We start from the raw sequence: 19,960 nt of genomic DNA on the forward strand, positions 1-19,960 counted from the left end.
GATTATAGACTTAATTAAACTGTAAATTAATCCTTATATCCTAATTAGTGATAATTATTATTTATATAATCAAATAATTTACTATAAATTTAGATTGTTTTAGCAAACCTTTAAAAATTATCCCTCATAGATGCCTAAAAGCTCTTTAGTAAGTGGTCAGTAATATTAACACATAGGCTGTTAACATCATCTTACAGTTAACCACGTACTTCATAGTTTGCAAAATGCTTGCACATATTATCACATCTTATTCTCACTATTACCATGAAAACCAGATTGGGCACATTTAAATACCCTCCTTTCACAGATGGGAAGACTGAAGAGAGGTAGAGATGTTCGTACAAAAAGCCCAAACTAGCTGTAGAGACCCCTTAAGGGGCTAAGTCTTCCACCTGTAGAGTCTGGAGTTCTTTCCACTTTCCCTCCTGAGGGAAGACCTAAAATTAATTTAGTATCTGAGGCCCACTTTATAGAGACCAGAAATCTGCTTCTTCTAAAATGTCTGACCCTGAATGGCTAATAGAAATACTCAGTGTACACCTGAAACTAACACATTGTAAATTAACTATACTTCAATTTTTTTAATGGTTAAAAAAAAAAGTAAAAAACTCAGGAACTATAGGGAATAAAATATATCAATAAAGCATATCAAACACATTTGTAATGACTCAAAGCAATGAAAAAACAATTTTAAGAAACTTGTTTAAAATACTAAAGTATTAAAATACATATGTAGAAGACAGAGATAGAAACTAACCTCTAAAGGCTGTGCATGATAATGATCTGTTGGATCTTTCAATTCTGCTGCTTCTTTCATTAAACGTTTAACGGCTAAAATAAAATTCACAAGATAGAGACATTTAAAATGTACTTTTCTAAGTGATTAGCACAGATTTACAAACCTAATGAAAAAGTTCCTACTTCAACAAAAAATGTGTAGAGGACTTGTTCAACAGAGCATATCATTTAATTATGGGATAATAGTAATAATGGTGGGGAGGAAATGGTAGCTAGGCACTAGAAGAATTACACGTTAAATTAAATATATAGGGAAGTCTCATAAAGTCACTATTTTTATTTAGTAAGTACTTACATATACTTCCTATATGGTAGCACTCAAACATTAACTCATGTAATCCTCAAAACAACTCTATGAGATAGGTGCGATTTTTAACCCCATTTTACAGATGAAGAAACTGAGACATGGAGAAATTATATAACACGTCCAAGGTCACAAAGCTGATAAATGACAGAGCCAGGATTCCAACACAGGCAGTCCAACTCTACCTTGTTAAAATATTTAACAAAAACGTGGCCACTGGAACTCATGCTCATGAACAGTAAACCCCCTATATCCTCAGCCTCGAGAGACTATCTACCCACTATCTTCCATTAACTTAATGGCACTGTCCCCAGAGGTCAATGAATCTCTATAGCCCTAGCTGAATTCCTTTTTGAAATGATTCTTCGGCTTAATTAAAACCTCCAATCCACTGATGCCTTAACATTCTTCACCCCACCTATACCTATATGCACTTCCCTCTTCATCCACACTTTTGGCTCTTAGGAGTTCCTCTTTCATGTTCCCCTGACAAAATTTAATTCTAACTGAGCCAACTCAACCATCTTCTTTTTCTTTTTAATATTTATTTTATTTACGTTTGTTTGTTTGTTTTTTTGTCTGTGTTGGGTCTTAGTGGCTACACACAGGCTCTTCGTTGTGGCGCACAGGCTCCAGGGCATGTGGGCTCTGTAGTTTGCCACGCGCGGGCTCTCGTTGAGACGGAGCTCAGTAGTTGTGGCCCACGGGCTTAGCTGCCCCACTGCCTGTGGTATCTTAGTTGCCCAACCAGGGATCGAACCCGTGTCCCCTGAACTGGAAGGAGGATTCTTTACCACTGCGCTACCAGGGAAGTCCCCCAACCATCTTTTTATCTGGAGTCTATACCCAAACAGCTGAGCATTACTGAAGGGGGTTTAAAAAGTCAGAGACAGGCACATTGATGCCATTATAGAGTTATTAACAACAACCTCCACTGGGACACAATGCCACCCTGTGTTCCTACATTTCTCCAGGAAGCCTCCACCAAACCCCCTCCAACAAGCACTCCAAGACTATCTCACACCTATTTACTCTCAATTCTCTTCCGCCTCTTTCAGTTAATGGCACAGACTTTTAGCCCCGTGATCAATGACTATTAACAGCTTATGACAGTTTACAATCCTATGTGTATCTGTACCCTCTTTCCTCCCCTATTGGTTCACAAAGGTCAATCCTTTGATTCCAGCCCCCTCACCCTCAAGCTTTAGGTGCTAAAAAAATGTCAGGATACTGGTGTAGGATACAGGAGAGCAAAGCCAGGGAAACACCAGATGGCCCAAGGCTCTCCAAAACTCTGCTTGAGAACCAACAGACACAGTTCAATACATGCTATGAGAGAGGTGTGCACCAGGTGGGCACCTAACCTGAGAGCAGACAGAAGAGAAAAGGGGTCAGGTACTGACATCCGAAAGAAAGACAGTAGGAATTACCCAGCTCGGTATGAATAAGCAGAGGAAACAATAAAAGTAAATTTGTGGTGGCACAGGTTGGAACGTTACGGGGAGAGGTTCACTGAGAAGCAACTCTCACACACTACAACCAAACAGTTCGGTATGTGTCAGGACTTTTTGCATAAAATTTCATTTTAATCAAGGGTTCCTAAGCTGGAAAAAAACTCTAAAGTCACTATCCTATTCCATAACTATTAATATTCTTTTCCATCTCCGAATCTGAACTAAGCCCTATAGGCAGAGAATTTGTTCACCTGATCAGCAAATATTCATTAAGTTCATACTAGATGCTATAGCTACAAACAAAATAAAATATAGCTTCTGTTATCAAGGAGCTTATAGGCTGGGGGGAGGAGTCAATACAAATCAGCATGATAAATGAATGCTATATTAGAAACACGCACATATATATTGAGACACGATCTCCCCCCAAGTTCCAGACACTAACTAGGCTTTGTTCAATTCTTTGCACACAGTTCACCTTCTCTCTACTTCAGACCTTCCTTCCTACATAGCAATTCCTCAGCTTGCATTGCTGTTCCTCCTCCCTTCCCCCACTTCATCATTGAGCCTGGCTCCCACCAGACCTTTATGAAATTTACTCAGGAAGGTCTCCCTGACACCTTCCTTTGTCCACTCTCAGAGGAGTGACTAGAGATTTCCATTTGGACAGATAAAAATCCTTGAGGAGTCCTGGCAGGAGAGTGGAGAGCAGGAATGCTCTCTAAGTTATTTCGTTTGGAAACCACTGCCCTGGATACTGGCTTGAGTCTCCTTGCTCTAAGTCCTCTTAACACCCTATAATTTTTCTTTCATAAAGTTCAGCTCACTTGTGATTAACACCTGTCCTTCCTGCTCAACATTTACTTCACTGCAGTCTCCTCAAGGCTTAGTACACAGTAAGCGCTCAAATATTAGCTGAAATGAATTTTACTATCTTCCCCCCAACAAAACTCTTTCCAAGGATCTGATTAAAATGCAATGGTTTTGGGGACTTCCCTGGAGATCCAGTGGTTAGGACTCCGTGCTTCCACTGCAGGGGGCACGGCTTCGATCCCTAGTCAGGGAGCTAAGATCCTGCAAGCCACACAGCATGGTCAAAAAAAAAAAAGCAGGGGGCTTCCCTGGTGGCACAGTGGTTGAGTCCGCCTGCCGATGCAGGGGACACGGGTTCGTGCCCCGGTCCAGGAAGATCCCACATGCCGTGGAGCAGCTGGGCCCGTGAGCCATGGCCACTGAGCCTGCGCTCCGCAACGGGAGAGGCCACAGGAGTGAGAGGCCCGCGTACCGCAAAAAAAAAAAAAAGCAGTGGTTCTCAAATTTATTTGATAATGAGGTAAAATCCTTCGTTCAAAGAAAGGTTTAAGGAGAACCTCAATATGTAAAACATAACAGCAGGGCCAGCATGGAAGGGCCTTCAGGCTATTTATCCCCATCTGTCCATTCTACCTAAGGGGCCCACGGAAAAAGAATTGAAAGCCCCTGTTTTAGAGCCGTGTAAAAATATCACCAAGTTAATATAATTAGATATAAATAAAATCATGGAAGTTGTTATGAAGTTAATTAGTTTAACTTGATTACTGCTGTCAGCAATCAAAGATGCCAGGAAGACTGTTTTTCCTTTATCCCTCATCAGCAGGCTGTAAAATGATTAAGCAGAAGAGGTCAGATTTTATGCCATTCCGTAACATTACCACATCTTCTCTGCCTCTTCGTCACTCAGCTCAGTTCAATAGAGGAAAATAAACACCCAACGGATATTATGAGAGATGTATGAAAGGGTCAGAATTGCTACAGGAAAGAACTTAAAGGAACAATCATTGGTTCAACCACTAAACAAGTTGATTTTATTAGTTCACGGGCCACACAGGCACATACCATGTGAGAGACAAAGTACAAAGCCAAACAGAAGGTAAGATTATTCTAGTGTTTTTATAATCTATTTTTTCTGAAACAACATATACTATGAACACCTTTGTGAAAAAGAACGTGGACTCTGGAATTACAGCTGCATTAAAATTCTGGCTCTGGGGACTTCCCTGGTGGCACAGTGGTTAAGAATCCACCTGCCAAAGCAGGGGACACAGGTTCAATCCCTGGTCTGGGAAGATCCCACATGCCGCAGTGCAACTAAGCCCGTGCGCCACAACTACTGAGCCTGCGCTGTAGAGTCCGCAAGCCACAACTACTGAGCCCACACTCTAGAGCCTGCAAGCCACAACTACTGAAGCCTGCACACCTAGAGCCCGTGCTCCGCAACAAGAGAAGCCACGACAATGAGAAGCCTGCGTGCTGCAACTAGAGAAAGCCCACATGTAGCAAAGAAGACCCAATGCAGCCAAAAATAAATAAATAAAATTTAAAAAACATGGCTCTGATATTTTGTAGCTCTAAATCCTTGAACAAGTCACTTATAATCTTATTCTGCCTCAATGTTCATATCTGTCAAATGAAAGTCAATAATTTTGTCACATAATTCTTTCCTTTTCACCCCTTCCTCTTCCCCAGGTCAGAAATGGATTGAGATTTAAGGCCCTCTCAATGATTCTCCCTGGTTCAAATCCAGGCCATAAGCATATGTAGTTGGCCACATGGCATGGCTCCCTAGCTCCCCAAAAGAAATATCACTGCTATGGAATAGTCAAGATTCAAAGTACCACCTGGAAACTAGGGCTAGAGCATAGTCTGCCTCTCCTGATACTCCATCTCTTGCTACCATATGGATAGTGAGGAAACTTCTTCCATTCCAGCTCCTCTCTTATCTCTTTGCAAGGTTATCAGTGGAACTCTCCAACCATGGTAAGACAAGATGTGCCAGGAAAGAGAAGGAGGGTGGGGAGCACCTGCATGCCTGCCCTCATTCTTCCTTTTCATGGAGGCCACATGATCACTGTGGATCCAAACTCTAGGCTCTAAGGGCCTCCCATTAGCGTTCTTCACATGCCCAGGTAGCTCACTGGGCTTTGAGACAAAGCTCCAGCTAAAGGGGTCTTTTACAGGTCACTGTCTCTCATGCATCTGTCTCTCTTGGAAAGTATCAATGAATATCTTGATATCATCCATCTCCAGGTTATCGAGGATGTGAATCCAACATCATGCTCCCCAACCACATCTTCCTGCTCCCATAGTGAAGGCACTTAAGCAAATACTTAAGGACTCATGTTTCTGCCCACAAAGACCCTGCAAAGGTATCCATTCAATTTAAAGAATATCTGAGCCATGGAGATAGAAGAATGACTAAGACCTGCTTCTTGTCTTCAAAAAGCTTGTAGTGAGAGAGAAAGACATGAAAACAATTACAACACAAATATTGACCAAGTATGCACAAATATAGGGACTACCTTAGTCTGCCTATGGGAGCTGGACAAGGCAGAACCTTAAAGAAGCTTGAAGAATTAATAGGAAGTTCAAATGGATAAAAGGGAAGGCATTCCAAGCAGAGGTTCCAACAGGGACCAAGGCATATAGGTGAGAAGAGCTGCTCCATCTGGAGAATCACTCGGGCAAAATGGGTAGATGGTAAAAATGCAAAGGAGCACAGGAGTGATAGGAGACGAGGCTGGTGAGGAGGGCAAGCTAAACAGTTTACTTTGAACTTAATCCACAGCTATCAGGAAGCTACTGAAATGTTTTCAATTTGAGGAGTGACCTGATCAGTTTTTGTTTTGTTTTAATTGATCTGGTGACAACAGCGAAGGATTAGATACATGTGACTGTGTGTATTGGCACCTGCGTGAAAATGCATGCATTTGTGTGTGTTTCAGGGTAGAGCGTGGAGTAAAGGAGTAGACCAAGAGATCAAAGACGACGCCAGTGGATTCCTGGGTGGCTGTCAAACCCTGGGTTAGGAATATTAGGGTGAGGGGCAAGTTTGGGGGAGGAGAGAAAACTGATTAGTTTGGTTTTGGGTTTCTATACCTAGGAGAGATTTTTTTGGTCTGTGGGAAATTTGGGTAAAGATGTTAAATCACCAGTAAGTTCTATGTATCTACAGCCTAGGAGAAGGGTTTAAATTGGACATTAAAGCTTGAGAATGATTAGTGTGAAGGGGCAGTAGACATCTGGGCATGGATAGAATAACTGCTAGGTTTCTGATGGAGGTAGTAGGTGCCTTTACACCTTATATGCCTGCCAATCACCTGCTGAACGCAACCCATAGGGCCCTTCCAAAGAAATCTGCCACAGGAGGTTCATTACACATACGTCTCCCTACTTCGTACTCTGATATCCTGCGACTTTGGCCAGAATGGACCCAAAAAGAGATCAGGGAGTCTGATGCAGAGGCAAGTACTGATACGCTAGCCAGAGGCTTATGAAGTGGTTCCACACAGAGCTCTGCACACAGCCAGAGGTCCATTCCAGAAAGATTGTAAAAAAATATGTTTTCCATTGAAAAGCAATTATACTCCAATAAAGATGTTAAAAAAAATGTTTTCCCATCTATAAAATGAACAAATTTACTATCCATATGCTAACACACTTTAACCAGTTATTTGTACTGTCTTAACTTAATTGTCCCATCCATACCTCTAAGACAACTCCACATCAGATAGAGAGAAAAAGTGTTATATCTCTTACATTGTGCAGTGTTTTTAAACACTTCCTTTCACACATGCATTACCCTACGAAATGTTACAAGACAATAAAACAAAGGAAGGAAACATTTTCACTATGCCTCCTGCACTTATTCAATAAGTCCCATATCTCATCTAATTTACCTTTTCCATGAACTCTAAATAATCTGTACAATGACCAAAAAAGGTTTTAAAAATTTTTTTCATTTTTAGAACAGCAGCACTACCTTTGAGGAAATGAAACCAAAAAGAGGAAGCAATTTATTACACAGTAGAAACATGTCTACCCAAGTTCAGCCAGATGACAAGTAGGTCATATAGTATAGAAACATACAACATTCTGGAGAATTTTAAATGCTTACCACAATCTCAGGTATGATAACCTAACAAAATTGAGCAAGGTCCTCTGACAACAATCTCTTGGGACCCACCAATCCTCCATTACAAATTGCACTATTGTACAATTGTACATTTTCATTATTCTCTGGACATCCCACTAAGTACCTCAGCTGTCTCAAGGAACTTGATACCATGTGACCAAGGAGTCATCCTACATTTTACCCACATAGTTTATTAAAATCTAGCACAATCTTAACAATCTAGTCATTCTACCATCTAATCTTAAAACTAAGCTTTTCTTTCCCTCTTTCTCTTTGATCTCCTTTTTTTTTTTTTTCCTGGTGTTCTTAGGAGATGGGCTGGGGGCAGGGATTGTGAATCCACTGAAATTGAATCCTATAAATGTATTTCTTGGAGAGCCCATGGCCTTTGCCAGATTTTTTTTAAAGTCTTTGCCTCCCCAAATGTTATGACCAATTCTGTAAACTTAGTTACCTAAGAACGTGTCTTAGCCTGACAGCACTCTGGTTAACAAAGCTCTGTTCAATCAGTATCCTCAGGCTTTTCTGGATTCTTTGTACGTTTTTAAGTTATTTTAAAAAATCAAGGATCCACAATTAGCTCTTTCCACGAGCATGCTAGTCTTGCTGATTCTTACTGAGAAATTGCTTCTTTGGAAGGAAAAAAAGAACTAGCAAGCGTTGGTCAAACCGTCACTAACATCCTAGGATTATCATTTAGAGTTAAAGTGTGGAGCTTCTCCCTCCTAACAAATTTATCAAGGTACAGATCGAATACCATTTATAGAACACAAAGATTCGTTTCGAGCCTGTCTTAATTTGAGAGAGCCGCTTACTTTTCGTGCATCTTTATGGTACATCAGAAAAGAATTTGAGGCTAGGATCGTTTGGCTGCTTCTGTGAATGAAGCACGGGCATTAAATACAGAAAGAGAAGTTTCTATGACTGAACATAGACATACATCATACTAGTCAGTATGGCAAAAATCATGGTTAGCTCTAAAGTACACGGCTCAACTAGTTTTCGTAGCTTTTTGGTTAACTGGTATGGTCCAGAACATTTCCTTTATGTCTGTAATTCTATTCGCCCCAAATGCTGCAAACAGAACGTTTAAACTAAATCCTCAAATGCGAGTGGGTCAAGCAGCTAATAAAAGTCAGGTGGCGGTGACGGAGAAGGGCTAACGACGGTGTTCAAGGCGTAGGTAGGGCGAGGGGCTGATCACTATTACCCAGAGCCATCACCTTTACACCTGTGCTCGGGGATGAGTTGATAACCCAGCTCTACGCGGCGAAAATGAGGGCAGGGCAGACGCGGTGCCGAGGGGAGTCCCCAGGTTTGGTGCCCGCTCGGCAACCCTGCTGCGCGGCCTGCACCAGCCCGGCAGGCGGCGGGCTCGCGTAGAGCGCGAAACCGGGAGCGGGGCCGCGAGCGGCGGCCGACGCGAGGGGACGACGGCGCGGGGCCCTGGAGTACGGGGTCACTCCTCCCTCCCGCCCACAGTGCGGCACCGCGCCCAGCCCGCAGCCCCGCTCACCCGGACTCTTCAGATTGTAGCGGGTCTCCATGGCGGGTCGCTGTCCCGGCTCCGGCCTCCCGGCTCGCCGCCGCCGATGCCGCCACCTCTCCGCGCCGCTGCCGCCCGGGTCTCAGCGCGGCTCGGACCGACCGGACCTGACCCAGGAACCTCCGGGGACGCCGCCCAGCCCTGGCCAGGACCGCAGGCGGGGCGGGAGGGCACGGGCGAGGCGCGAGCTCCGCAGTGGCGCGGGATCCGCGGTAGCGCCGCCTCCTCCGCTGCTCCCCCGCCTCCCTGAGGGCTGGGCAGGCGCCGGCGCCGGCCCGCGTGTCGCTGAAGCGGGGCCCCGGGCTGGAGGTCAGCGTCCTCGTCTGGCCGTGGGCCCAACGCTGCCGCGGCCGCCCGGCCTGCGTCACCCGCCCTCTCCCCGGTTTTGTGAAGTTGTCCTGACGTGGCAGTCGCTTCGTGGCGGGAGGGCGGCGCGGCCGCGGGCCACTTCGCCGGCCCCGGGAAGCCCGCTCCGGGATCTGAAAGAGCGAGCAGCGCCCAGGTCGTCTTCCTCTCACCCAGGGCCGCCCGGAGGCCGACCTTCCGCCGGGCGCATCCGACGTTCCCAGGCGCTCGCGGAGCGGCGCGGCAGGAAGCGCCCCGGCCCTGCTCGCGGCGGGCTGGGTCCGGGCCCGGGCCCTCGACACCGGGTTCAGAGCCGCCCCGGCCCGGCGCGCGCGTGCACCGGCGCCTGCCAAGTGCTTTGTTTTTAGCTCAATAGTTGTTTTGGGGTGGAAACAGTTAAATCGGGAAGATAAAATCCAGTGATAAGGGATTGAGTAGGGTTTTATAAGGATTCTTTTTCAGACAGATGTGTTTAGGTGCAAGGCACTTAAGCATTTGGGGAGATTAAAAAAAAGGAATTGAATCGGGGAAAGCATACAAATATGAAAGGTATATCCTTAAAGAGCACACTTCAGGCTTCATTGCGGAAAGAGTGGGATTGAGAAAAAGAGGACAGGACTGGGGCTTTTGAAGACTTAAAAGAGGAGCAAAGACTTAGGAAAAGAGGGGAGATTGGGATGGTGAGGAGGATGAAGAGGGAAGGAAAGACGTCTAGGTGGGATGAAGAGGGTTAATCAGGTTGGGCAAGTTTCATTTTTTATGTAAAAGTAGAAAACTTTCTTTTTGAAAGGCAGCAGAATATGCCACCTCAAAATATGCCTCTTTGGCATAAGGATTATTTTGAGCTGATTATTTTTGAGAAAGAGCAGGCTCAAGAGAATCTCTGAAAACAGAGTAGAAATTACCCTTTTCTAGGCGAAATTTACGTTCTCTAAAGAGAAGGAAGGTTGACTCTAAATCACAAGAGAGTCTCAATGGAGAAGGCACTGACAAATCTGCAAAATAATCTTTACCCTTGTTTAAGTGCTTTTCCTATGACCTCCCATAACTGGCCTTCCTCCAATCCCCCTACAGCTTTCTTTTGTCTTTAGTTGAAGATAGTATTTAAGGTGGTGACTTGGGCCAAATCAGGGAGTTACTTGGCTTGTTTTTCTTTTGTTCATCTGTGTATTACAAGGGGTTTCAGCCAAGAACTCATAAGGGTAGAGGGAAATTATTTTCCTCCCTATATTTTCTATTGTTAAAATTAAGAATCTAAAGTGAATTGAGGGCTTCCCTGGTGGTACAGTGGTTAAGAATCCACCTGTCAATGCAGGGGACATGGATTCAAGCCCTGATCCAGGAAAATCCCATATGCCACAGAGCAATGAAGCCCGTGAGCCACAACTACTGAGCCTGCGCTCTAGAGCCTGTGAGCCACAACTACTGAAGCCCACGTGCCTAGAGCCCATGCTCCGCAATGAGAAGCCACGGCAATGAGAAGCCCACGCACCGCCACAAGAGAAGCCACCGCAATGAGCAGCCCACGCACCGCAACAAGTAGCCCCCGCTCGCTGCAACTAGAGAAAACCCACGCACAGCAATGAAGACCCAACGCAGCCAAATAAATAAATAAATAAATTTATTTATTTTAAAAAAGTAAAGTGAATTGAGTTCTTGATATCTGATTGTATCAGCAACCCTTTGTAAAGAGTGAAATTTGGAGGAGGTGTGGGTAGGAGGTGGAGGATATCAAAAATAAAACTAGATAGTATCTTTTAAAACATTCCGTGACGTTTTCTGAAAAGTAAACTGGTAAACTGATTGGCACATATGTGCATCCAAAATGGAACCCCAGTGTGCTGCTTCATTCACTCATTCTTTGTGTTGAATCTTCAAATTGTCTAATGCTTGACACGCTCTCTGTACCACAGCTCTGCAAAAGCCAGCATTCGTGCAATAGGCCTCACAATGGAGAGGCTTATGAAGCTGGTACTATTGTTACTGATCACAAGTTCGTGTGCTGGATGCACAGTGAGGCCAAACAAGCCAAAACATTGGAGTTTGGAGCAGAGAAATGTTTATGGCAGGGCCAAGCAAGGAGAATGGGCGGCTCGTGCTCAAAAGACCCAAACTCCCTTATGGCTTTCAGGGAGTTTTTAAAGGCAACATTTGGGGTGAGGGCTGTAGGGTGTGTGACTTTCTTCTGATTGGTTGGTGGGGAGGTGACAGGGTGGTGCTCCAGGGACCTTGTGCTCAGCCTGAAGTTACCATCCGCCACCTGGATGGGGGCCTTAGTTCCTATAGAAGGACTCTACTTATATCCCTTGAGGAGGAACTAGGACTCTGCTTTCTTGCTGTACTATTGTTTCTTGAGTGCTTTCCCTTTGTTTCTGCATTCCATCACTTCCCTGATCAGTAACTGTTTGAATCTGCCCTTTGGAATCCGTAGAAAGTCTAGGGGGCTGAAGCCTCTTTCCTCCAAACGAGAAACTGGAGACACAGGAAGGCTTTTGTGCCTGGGAGGGCTCCACAGGGTCCTGCTTTAAAATATTTATTCTTCCACATTTAAAAGTGTTTTTATTTTTTTTAATGGTTTTTTTTCTTGAGCACAAAAGTAATACATGATTGTTGTTTAATATTTAGAATATGAACAAAATACAAATCTCCTATAGTTCTACTGCTCAGAAATGGCCATGGTTAACATTTTAGTGTATTTACCTTTAGCCTTTGTTTAGAAAGCATAGGTATGTTATTAGGGTTGAAATTCTATTGTTTATACTTTTTTTATACTAAAAATATCTGCCATAAGCTAACTGGATTACTTGTTTTGGAAGCCACAGAGCTATTAATGACTTGTTTTTTGTTTGTTTGTTTTGCCACACCACAAGACGTGGGATCTTAGTTCCCTGACCAGGGATCAAACCCATGCTGCCTGCAGTAGAAGCACAGAATCTTAACCACTGGATCACCAGGGAAGTTCCTGACTTACGTTGTTAAAAAGGAAATGACAGGCCCAAAATGGAGTCACTTGTGTTAAGCCACATGACAGCAAATCAAGACTCAATACCCAATCTAACTGTAGTTACGACCTCTTCCAGGAATGCATTCTGCACTGGTCAGTCGAATTTTCTGGTCAGCACCAATGAGGTAATCTTCCACATAGCCCCCTGACATCCCAGTAGGTAGGTTATCTAAAACTGAAATAACCCACTCTTTTCCCCTTTCTGCCTATAAAAGCCTTCCATCTTGTACAACTCCTTGGAACTCCTTTTTATTTGTTAGATGGGATGCTGCCTGGTTCATGAATCCTTCAATAAAGTCAATTAGATCTTTAACTCAGTTGAATTCTGTTTTTTTAACAGTTTGAATTGATAAATTTTATATCAGTGTCTTCCTAGAGTATAATTCAAAATAAAAAACACCTCGGAAAGCCATGTATTGACTTTATTGTAAACATTTTATTAATTACTTAGAATATTTCATGAGGTTTTGATTTTTCATTAAAAAAAAAAACGAAAATAATGCTGCCATAGTTTTTCCTACTGTTTTTTTTCCCCCCCAAGATTTCCCCTTTGTAATGGTTAATAAGAAAAATGGTACTAATTTGCTGGCTGGTATTAATGTTAGGAAATGTTGGTTATTATCAAGGGCACAAGTTTAAACTCTGGTTACCTAAACAAAAATGTCCGCCAGGAAGGAGTTCTTTGTTTTTTTCATGCCTCGCCTTGCTGCATTGCAGGTCTAATAGCTTTGCTTTTGTCTACCATCTGGTGGCCAGCTGAGAGATCCAGGAGAGAAACTGCCTCTTCATTTTTTCTTTCTCAGTTTCTGCTATAGTCGAGATAATGTCTTCCCTGCTCATTCTATCTGAACAATTTTCTAATACTATATTCCAGAAGAAAATATTATGGAGAGACATCAAGTGAGTATACTTGAAACCAGTGGAGTGCTTACAATATTAGTGCAGTAGATTTCTTCCACCAGATGACCCCGTACCTCATTTTAAAAGATTTTCCCCATTAATAAGCAGAGAAGCATTTTCTAAACACAGTACTTAATAGTTGTTTGCAACATTATTAAAATGATTTTTATTGTGGCTTTCTTAAAAATGATGTCTTTTCTTGGAAACCTAATTTGCTACCATAGCTTTGAATTATCTGACATCTCCCAAATTACAGCTCTTGGTAGTAGGGATGAGGAAAAGGAAACCTGGTTAGTATTGTGCTTTTGCTTTATTTGCATGGATTGCATTTCTTTGGTTTTTTTTTTTTTTTCAAAATAAAGGTACTTTTAAAATTAGCAACAAAAATGACAATACTCATATTATATTCCTTACTCCTTAGTTCTGATGAACCAATGAGTTTGACACGAGATCTTTCATTTGCTAAACTTAGCTCTAAAGGAAACACCTGCAACTAAGATAAAACTGGTGTTCACGGGTGAAAGAAAGGTACTTCATGATGGGTCAGCAGAGAGCCCTACACAGCTGCGTCTTCTCCCTCGCACCGAGTCCTCTCCTAATAGCTCTTCAGGCACTGTCCCTCTGCCACTCTGTCTGTGCCTTTTTTTCTTGTGTCCCCATATCCTGACACCCCGATTCGTCACTCTCTGGACCCCTTGTAGCCACTTGCTGATGGATGACACTCGGTCAGCTACAAATCAGCCAGAATAGCTTAGAACTCTGCTCCCTACCTTCACAGAAGTTTTGGTTTCTATTTATTGGGAAATTGCAAAACGACAAAAAATACTATGAGTTCAATACTTTTAAGCAAACTTGTATTTTATTTACCACTATAGCATCCACAAACTTTCAAAAAATAATAGTTCATAGATGTGCAAAGCACACACGATGCTCAGGGCGCACAGGAATTATGGGACTCAGAGTAATTCTGCAGCCACAGAGCATTTAGACAATATTATTAACGTCTTTAGAACAAACAACCCTACCTGCTTCCCATTAAAATTCACGTTACAATTATAGGCAAATTTTGAAAAATAACCAAATCATCCACTTCTAAAAAGTGGTCCTGGACTTCCCCACAATGTATTCTTTTAGCACAAAATAACCAAAAAATTGCAGGTATGCCATACTCCGTCTGCCTTATAGCATCTTGTGAAAAAATAGCTGGGCCAGTCTGACTTCCCCAGAAGTTGAACTGGGCTTTAGGTGCAGATGTTCTTGAATGGAAGTATACACCATACATGCCAGGATAGAAAGCAAATTTTTCCCCAAAATATTGTTCTTCAGAAAAGAGAGTTGCCTTATATTTTTTTCTTTACTTTGTCCTTTTTGAACAAAGTACTCTTCAGGAAGACACCATCTCTTGAAAGGACCTCAAGGGATGGCAGTTTTCTATCTTATAAAGGTCAGCTAGCAAAATCGGGGGAAACGGTGAAAACATATGTATTAATTATTCCTGAGGTTATGACCACGGAGAACAAGCATTGGAGATCATAATTAGTAAGCTTCTTACAAAGGTATTAGAAAAAGGAATACAAGACCTATTTGCGGAGATTGTGAATATGCAAGAGAAAAAAAACACGTGTCCCAATGTTTAACAAATGGTTCCTGAGATGCAGTAAAATCTCCACTGACAGCATCCTACTCAATTCAAAACCTGTTCTATCTTAAATAACTAGAAGGGAACTGTTAGATGACTCAAAATGTTGTTCCAGTGATGAGAGAGACCCTGCTGTAGCAGATCCCTGTGAAGAATTTGACTAAAATTATTTGAGTGAAGAAAAAGTAACTTTTCTAAATTAATACCATTTTGTATAATTTTTGATATTAAATGCAAGTATTTAAATATCTAAATGAATAGATGGTTTAAATAAAGTTTTAAATTGTTTCATTTACATCCATAACAGTTCTACATTCAAATTGCAGATTAACTAATGTAGACTTTGAAATAAATCAAGTTGGAAAAGGACACCAATGCTTGAGACATATATGTGTGTGTACATATGTGTCCGTGTGTGTGTACGTTTATGGAGGAGTGACAAAAGCTCTTCTAGGTGATTCCAATCCAGTGCTTCACCATTTCTCTTCCTATACCTTTTTTTTTTTTTGACTTAAATTTTTTTAAAAATTTTGGAACTATTATAAATGCACAGGAAACAACAAAAGAATATACAGGGAGGTCCCAAACATCCTTCGTGAAGCCTCCCCCGTGTTAAGATCTTACATATATATAATACAATGTCAAAATCAGGAAATTGACATTGGTACAATGCATAGAACTTACTCAGACTTCACCAGTTATACAAGTACTGATTTGTGTTTGTGTGTTTGTAGTTCTATACAATTATATCACATGTGTAGCTCCACATAACTATAACCACAATAAAGATTCATTGCCAACAACTACAGGCCAATGTCTCCCAAATTGTAAGAATTGCCTAGGTGCTTGTTTTAAAATACAGATTCCCAGACAGACCTCTGCCCAGAGATTCCCATTGCAGAACACTGGGGTAGAGATGGGAATTTGCATCTTTAAGCACCCTAGATGGTGCTTAAGATCAAGTAACTTTGAGAAACACTGGCCTGGAGCATTAAATGAAACAGTATAACGTGAATTGGTGGCAGTATTTCTTGCACATTATAAACCTGATTTCCTTCCTCTTCCACCAATATGGAAAGACATCCAGGCCTGGTCTCTCCCTGTCAGCGCCTTTACTGTTTGCTTCCCACGTAGGGGCAGTGAAAGCCTGTTACCAAGACCGCCTTATAGGGGTCTGGTAGAGTCTGGAGTTAGTTCCTGGTTACTATCTAGCTGGTGAAGGTGGAACACTGCAGGGGTGAGCTATCCATCGGCCAGAGGCAGAGAATTGGCAGCAGACAACGGGACTTAGGCAATCATGGAAACCGGAAGCAAACAGAAATAGCTTATAGGAATGGAATTCTTCGCAGTGATGGAGAGGGTTAGCATGGGAGAGCCTAGGTCTTAACTGCTCTACTGTACTTGGCCATTCAGGGAAAGGGCCTTAGTATTCTGACTCTCAGTTCTGGGGGACTAGAAAGATCCCCCTTGCCCCAGCAGCTTATTAGTACAGATTAATAAAGCAGGGAGGTCAAGGCCTTAGGCAGCTGGACACTAGTTAATGTCCCCCTTCCCCCCACCCCCATCCTGAGTGGAGGGAGCTAGATCAGCCCCCTTTCATGGGAAAGGGCCTTGTCCACCTGGTTCTTGGGAGTGTCCAAAGAGCACAACAAAACTCATGGATTCTTGATGCTGGATAAGACCGATGTCATCTGAATCAAAAAAGGACCCCTTAGAAGTTAAATATGAACTCATGAATCACTAAACTCCAAGTTAATTATTTATTATAGTCAAGGATAGAGTTTATAGTAAAAGATGATCCTCTAGAGACTGCAGCCCCCGGACGACAACCCAACATACAAAAACATCCAAGGGATGGCAGTGAAAAGTGAAACTGCTCTGGTCAACACAGCAGAAAGCCCTGATCAAATGAAAGAAAAATTCAAGAACTTTCTCGGAATTTCCCTGTTTGGTAAGATCTTAAAATTAACACAGAGAGAAGGAAAATCTTTTAGGTTAGAAAGAAAATCCTCAGATATCTCTGATCTGGCCAGTGGGTTCCCTCTAGCAGTGCTTACAAATTGCAGGTCATGACCCATTAGTGGATTGTGAGATATTTTTTTATAAAGGAAATGAAAGAGAAAAATACTAGAATGCATTGCATGTAGAAAGAATAGTACTTCATGAGATTTTTTTTTAAAGTAATATTTGTAAGCATGAGGGTATAATAGTTTACATTGTGAATTGTGTTTATTGTGGCTCACAACAAAAAGTTAAAAATGGACTTCGTAAAGGGTTGACTCCTGCAATTCTGTCCCAGGGCAGTTTTAAGCATCCATTCAAACATTGCTTTGGGTATGAGTTCACATGGTCATTCTGTTTTGTTTTGTTTTTTTAATTTTTATTGGAGTATAGTTCCTTTATAATGTTGTATTAGTTTCTGCTGTACAGCAAAGTGAATCAGCAATACATATACATTACCCCCTCTTTTTAAGATTTCCTTCCCATTTAGGTCACCACAGAGTATTGAGTAGAGTTCCCTGTGCTATACAGTAGGTTCTCATTAGTTATCTATTTTATACATAGTATCAGTAGTGTATATATGTCAATCCCTGTATGTACACTAATATGTATAAAATAGATAACTAATAAGAACCTGCTGTATAGCACAGGGAACTCTACTTCGTTATACAGTAGAAACTAACACAACATTGTAAAACAACTATACCCGAATTTAAAACAAGACAAAACAAAACAAAACACTGGCCATAAAAAGTGAATATTCTTGTCTATCTATTTTTCCATAAGTGTTATCTAAAAATAAATTGAAATTTTTGAGAGAAAAAAAATAGTGTATGTATGTCAATCCCAATCTCCCAAATTCATCCCACCGCCCCCCATTCTGCTTTTTAAGATTGTTTGCCTTTTCAATATTGAATACCGAGGACCAGACTCCATCTCAGCTTTAAGTGTAAATCATTTATTGAAGCTAAAAAATGTAACATTCTATAAAGGAAGACTATTGACTGGTATTTACTGGATTAAAGATCTTGTTTCAGATTTTCTTTTTTACTTACTTGTTTTATTTGTTCACTTAATTTTAATCATTTTACTTATTTTATATATAATATAATTTAAATTTATTTATTTATTTTGGCCATCCCACATGGTTTGTGGGATCTTAGTTCCCAGACCAGGGATCAAACCTGGGCCCTCTGTAGTGAGAACTCGGAGTCCCAACCACTGGACGCCAGGGAATTCCCTAAATTTATTTGTTTTCATGAAATTGAATTGTTCCTTGGAATAACATGATACAATCTGAAGTATTTTTTAAAGGATAACAGGGACCATTAAAGCCTATATTTTCACTTTACCCTAACAATTATAAAAAACTGCAAAGATACTGACAGTACAACTGAAATATAATCCCTGCCTGAACTGAACTTGAATTTTTGATAAAGGTAGATCTTCTGGAGGACCTGCCAGGCCAAATTTGACACCTTTAAAAATATCATCCGGGGCTTCCCTGGTGGCGCAGTGGTTGAGAATCCGCCTGCCAATGCAGGGGACACGGGTTCGAGCCCTGGTCCGGGAAGATCCCATATGCCACAGAGCAACTAAGCCCACGCGCCACAACTACTGAGCCTGTGCTCTAGAGCTCGCAAGCCACAACTACTGAGCCTGCATGCCACAACCACTGAAGCCCGCGTGCCTAGAGCCTGCGCACCACAAGAGAAGCCACTGCAACGAGAAGCCCGCGCACCACAACGAAGAGTAGCCCCCGCTCGCCACAACTAGAGGAAGCCCGCATGCAGCAATGAAGACCAAATGCAGCCATAAATAAAAAATAAACAAATTTTAAAAATATATATATATATATATATATATATATCATCTGGACAGTCCTCGCGGAGAGTCGCTGCGGTTTCTTGCTTCAACAGTGCTTGGACGGAACCCGGAGCTCTTCCCCAGCTCCGGCCTCCCGCTCAGAGCCAGCCCTCGCCACCACCTCACAGCGCCCTCTGACCACCCCAAGGTCCCCGCCGCCGTTACAACCGCGCAGCCACCGCCACCGTTTCACCTCAGCCGCCCGCCATGACGACAGAGTCCCCCTCGCAGGTGCGCCAGAACTACCACCAGGGCTCGGAGGCCGCCATCAGCCGCCAGATCAACCTGGAGCTCTACGCCTCCTACGTCCACCTGTCCATGTCGTACTCTTTTGACCGCGAATGATGTGGCTTTGAAGAACTTTGCCAAATACTTTCTTCACCAATCTCGTGAGGAGAGGGAACATGCTGAGAAACTGATGAAGCTACAGAACCAACGGGGTGGCCGAATCATCCTTCAGGATATCAAGAAACCAGACCGTGATGACTGGGAGAATGGGCTGAATGCAATGGGATGTGCGCTACACTTGGAAAAGTGTGAATCAGTCACTACTGGAACTGCACCAACTGGCCACAGAGAAAAATGACCCCCATTTGTGTGACTTCATTCAGACTCATTATCTGAATGAGCAGGTGAAATCCATTAAAGAATTGGGTGACCACGTAACCAACTTGCACACGATGGGGGCACCCGAATCTGGCATGGCACAGTATCTCTTTGACAAGCACACCCTGGGAAATAGTGATAATGAGAGCTAAGCCTTAGGCTGGTTTCCCGTAGCCACAGGGGTGACTTCCCTGGTCACCAAGTCCTTGCCTTAGTACTATTCCTTCAAATAAAGTAATTTGGTACCCCCCCCCAAAAAATATATATATATCATCCGGACTTCCCTGGTGGTCCAGTGGTTAGGACTCCATACTTTCACTGCAGGGGGCACAGGTTCAATCCCGGGTCAGGGAAGTTCCACATGCCACATGGTGAAGCCAGAAAAAAACAAAACAAAAAACACCTCACTAAAAAAAATCATCCAACCTTTCAAAATTCTAAATGACTTCTTAAAAAGCTCTGCATTAGCCCTATTTCTTACCATCAGATTCTCTTCACATCTTCTTCATATCAATTTAGTAAGAGAATATAAACATCTACCTTGGA

The 19,960-nt window shown here is 42.5% G+C and overlaps 1 protein-coding gene and 1 pseudogene across 2 annotated transcripts in view; one reads left to right on the plus strand and one right to left on the minus strand.

Annotated features, from left to right (window-relative positions):
• The window catches only part of LOC114896062 (ubiquitin-conjugating enzyme E2 J1), a 69,613-nt gene extending 60,042 nt beyond the window's left edge, over positions 1-9,571 (minus strand). For both annotated transcript variants that reach the window (XM_029223915.1, XM_029223916.1), the window contains exons 1-2: positions 9,024-9,571; positions 758-831 (exon numbers count right to left, since the gene is read on the minus strand). In XM_029223915.1, coding sequence (XP_029079748.1) covers positions 758-831; positions 9,024-9,054 — 105 coding nt within the window. In that variant the 5' untranslated portion in view covers positions 9,055-9,571. The remainder of the gene's footprint in view (positions 1-757; positions 832-9,023) is intronic.
• A 9,444-nt stretch (positions 9,572-19,015) lies between these two features.
• On the plus strand, positions 19,016-19,566 carry LOC114896120 (annotated as a pseudogene).
• Positions 19,567-19,960: the final 394 nt, after the last annotated feature.

The sequence above is a fragment of the Monodon monoceros genome, unplaced genomic scaffold (genome assembly GCF_005190385.1).
Source record: "Monodon monoceros isolate NGI ecotype Baffin Bay Population unplaced genomic scaffold, NGI_Narwhal_1 Super_Scaffold_15, whole genome shotgun sequence".
In the NCBI taxonomy this organism is placed as follows: Eukaryota; Metazoa; Chordata; class Mammalia; order Artiodactyla; family Monodontidae; genus Monodon; species Monodon monoceros.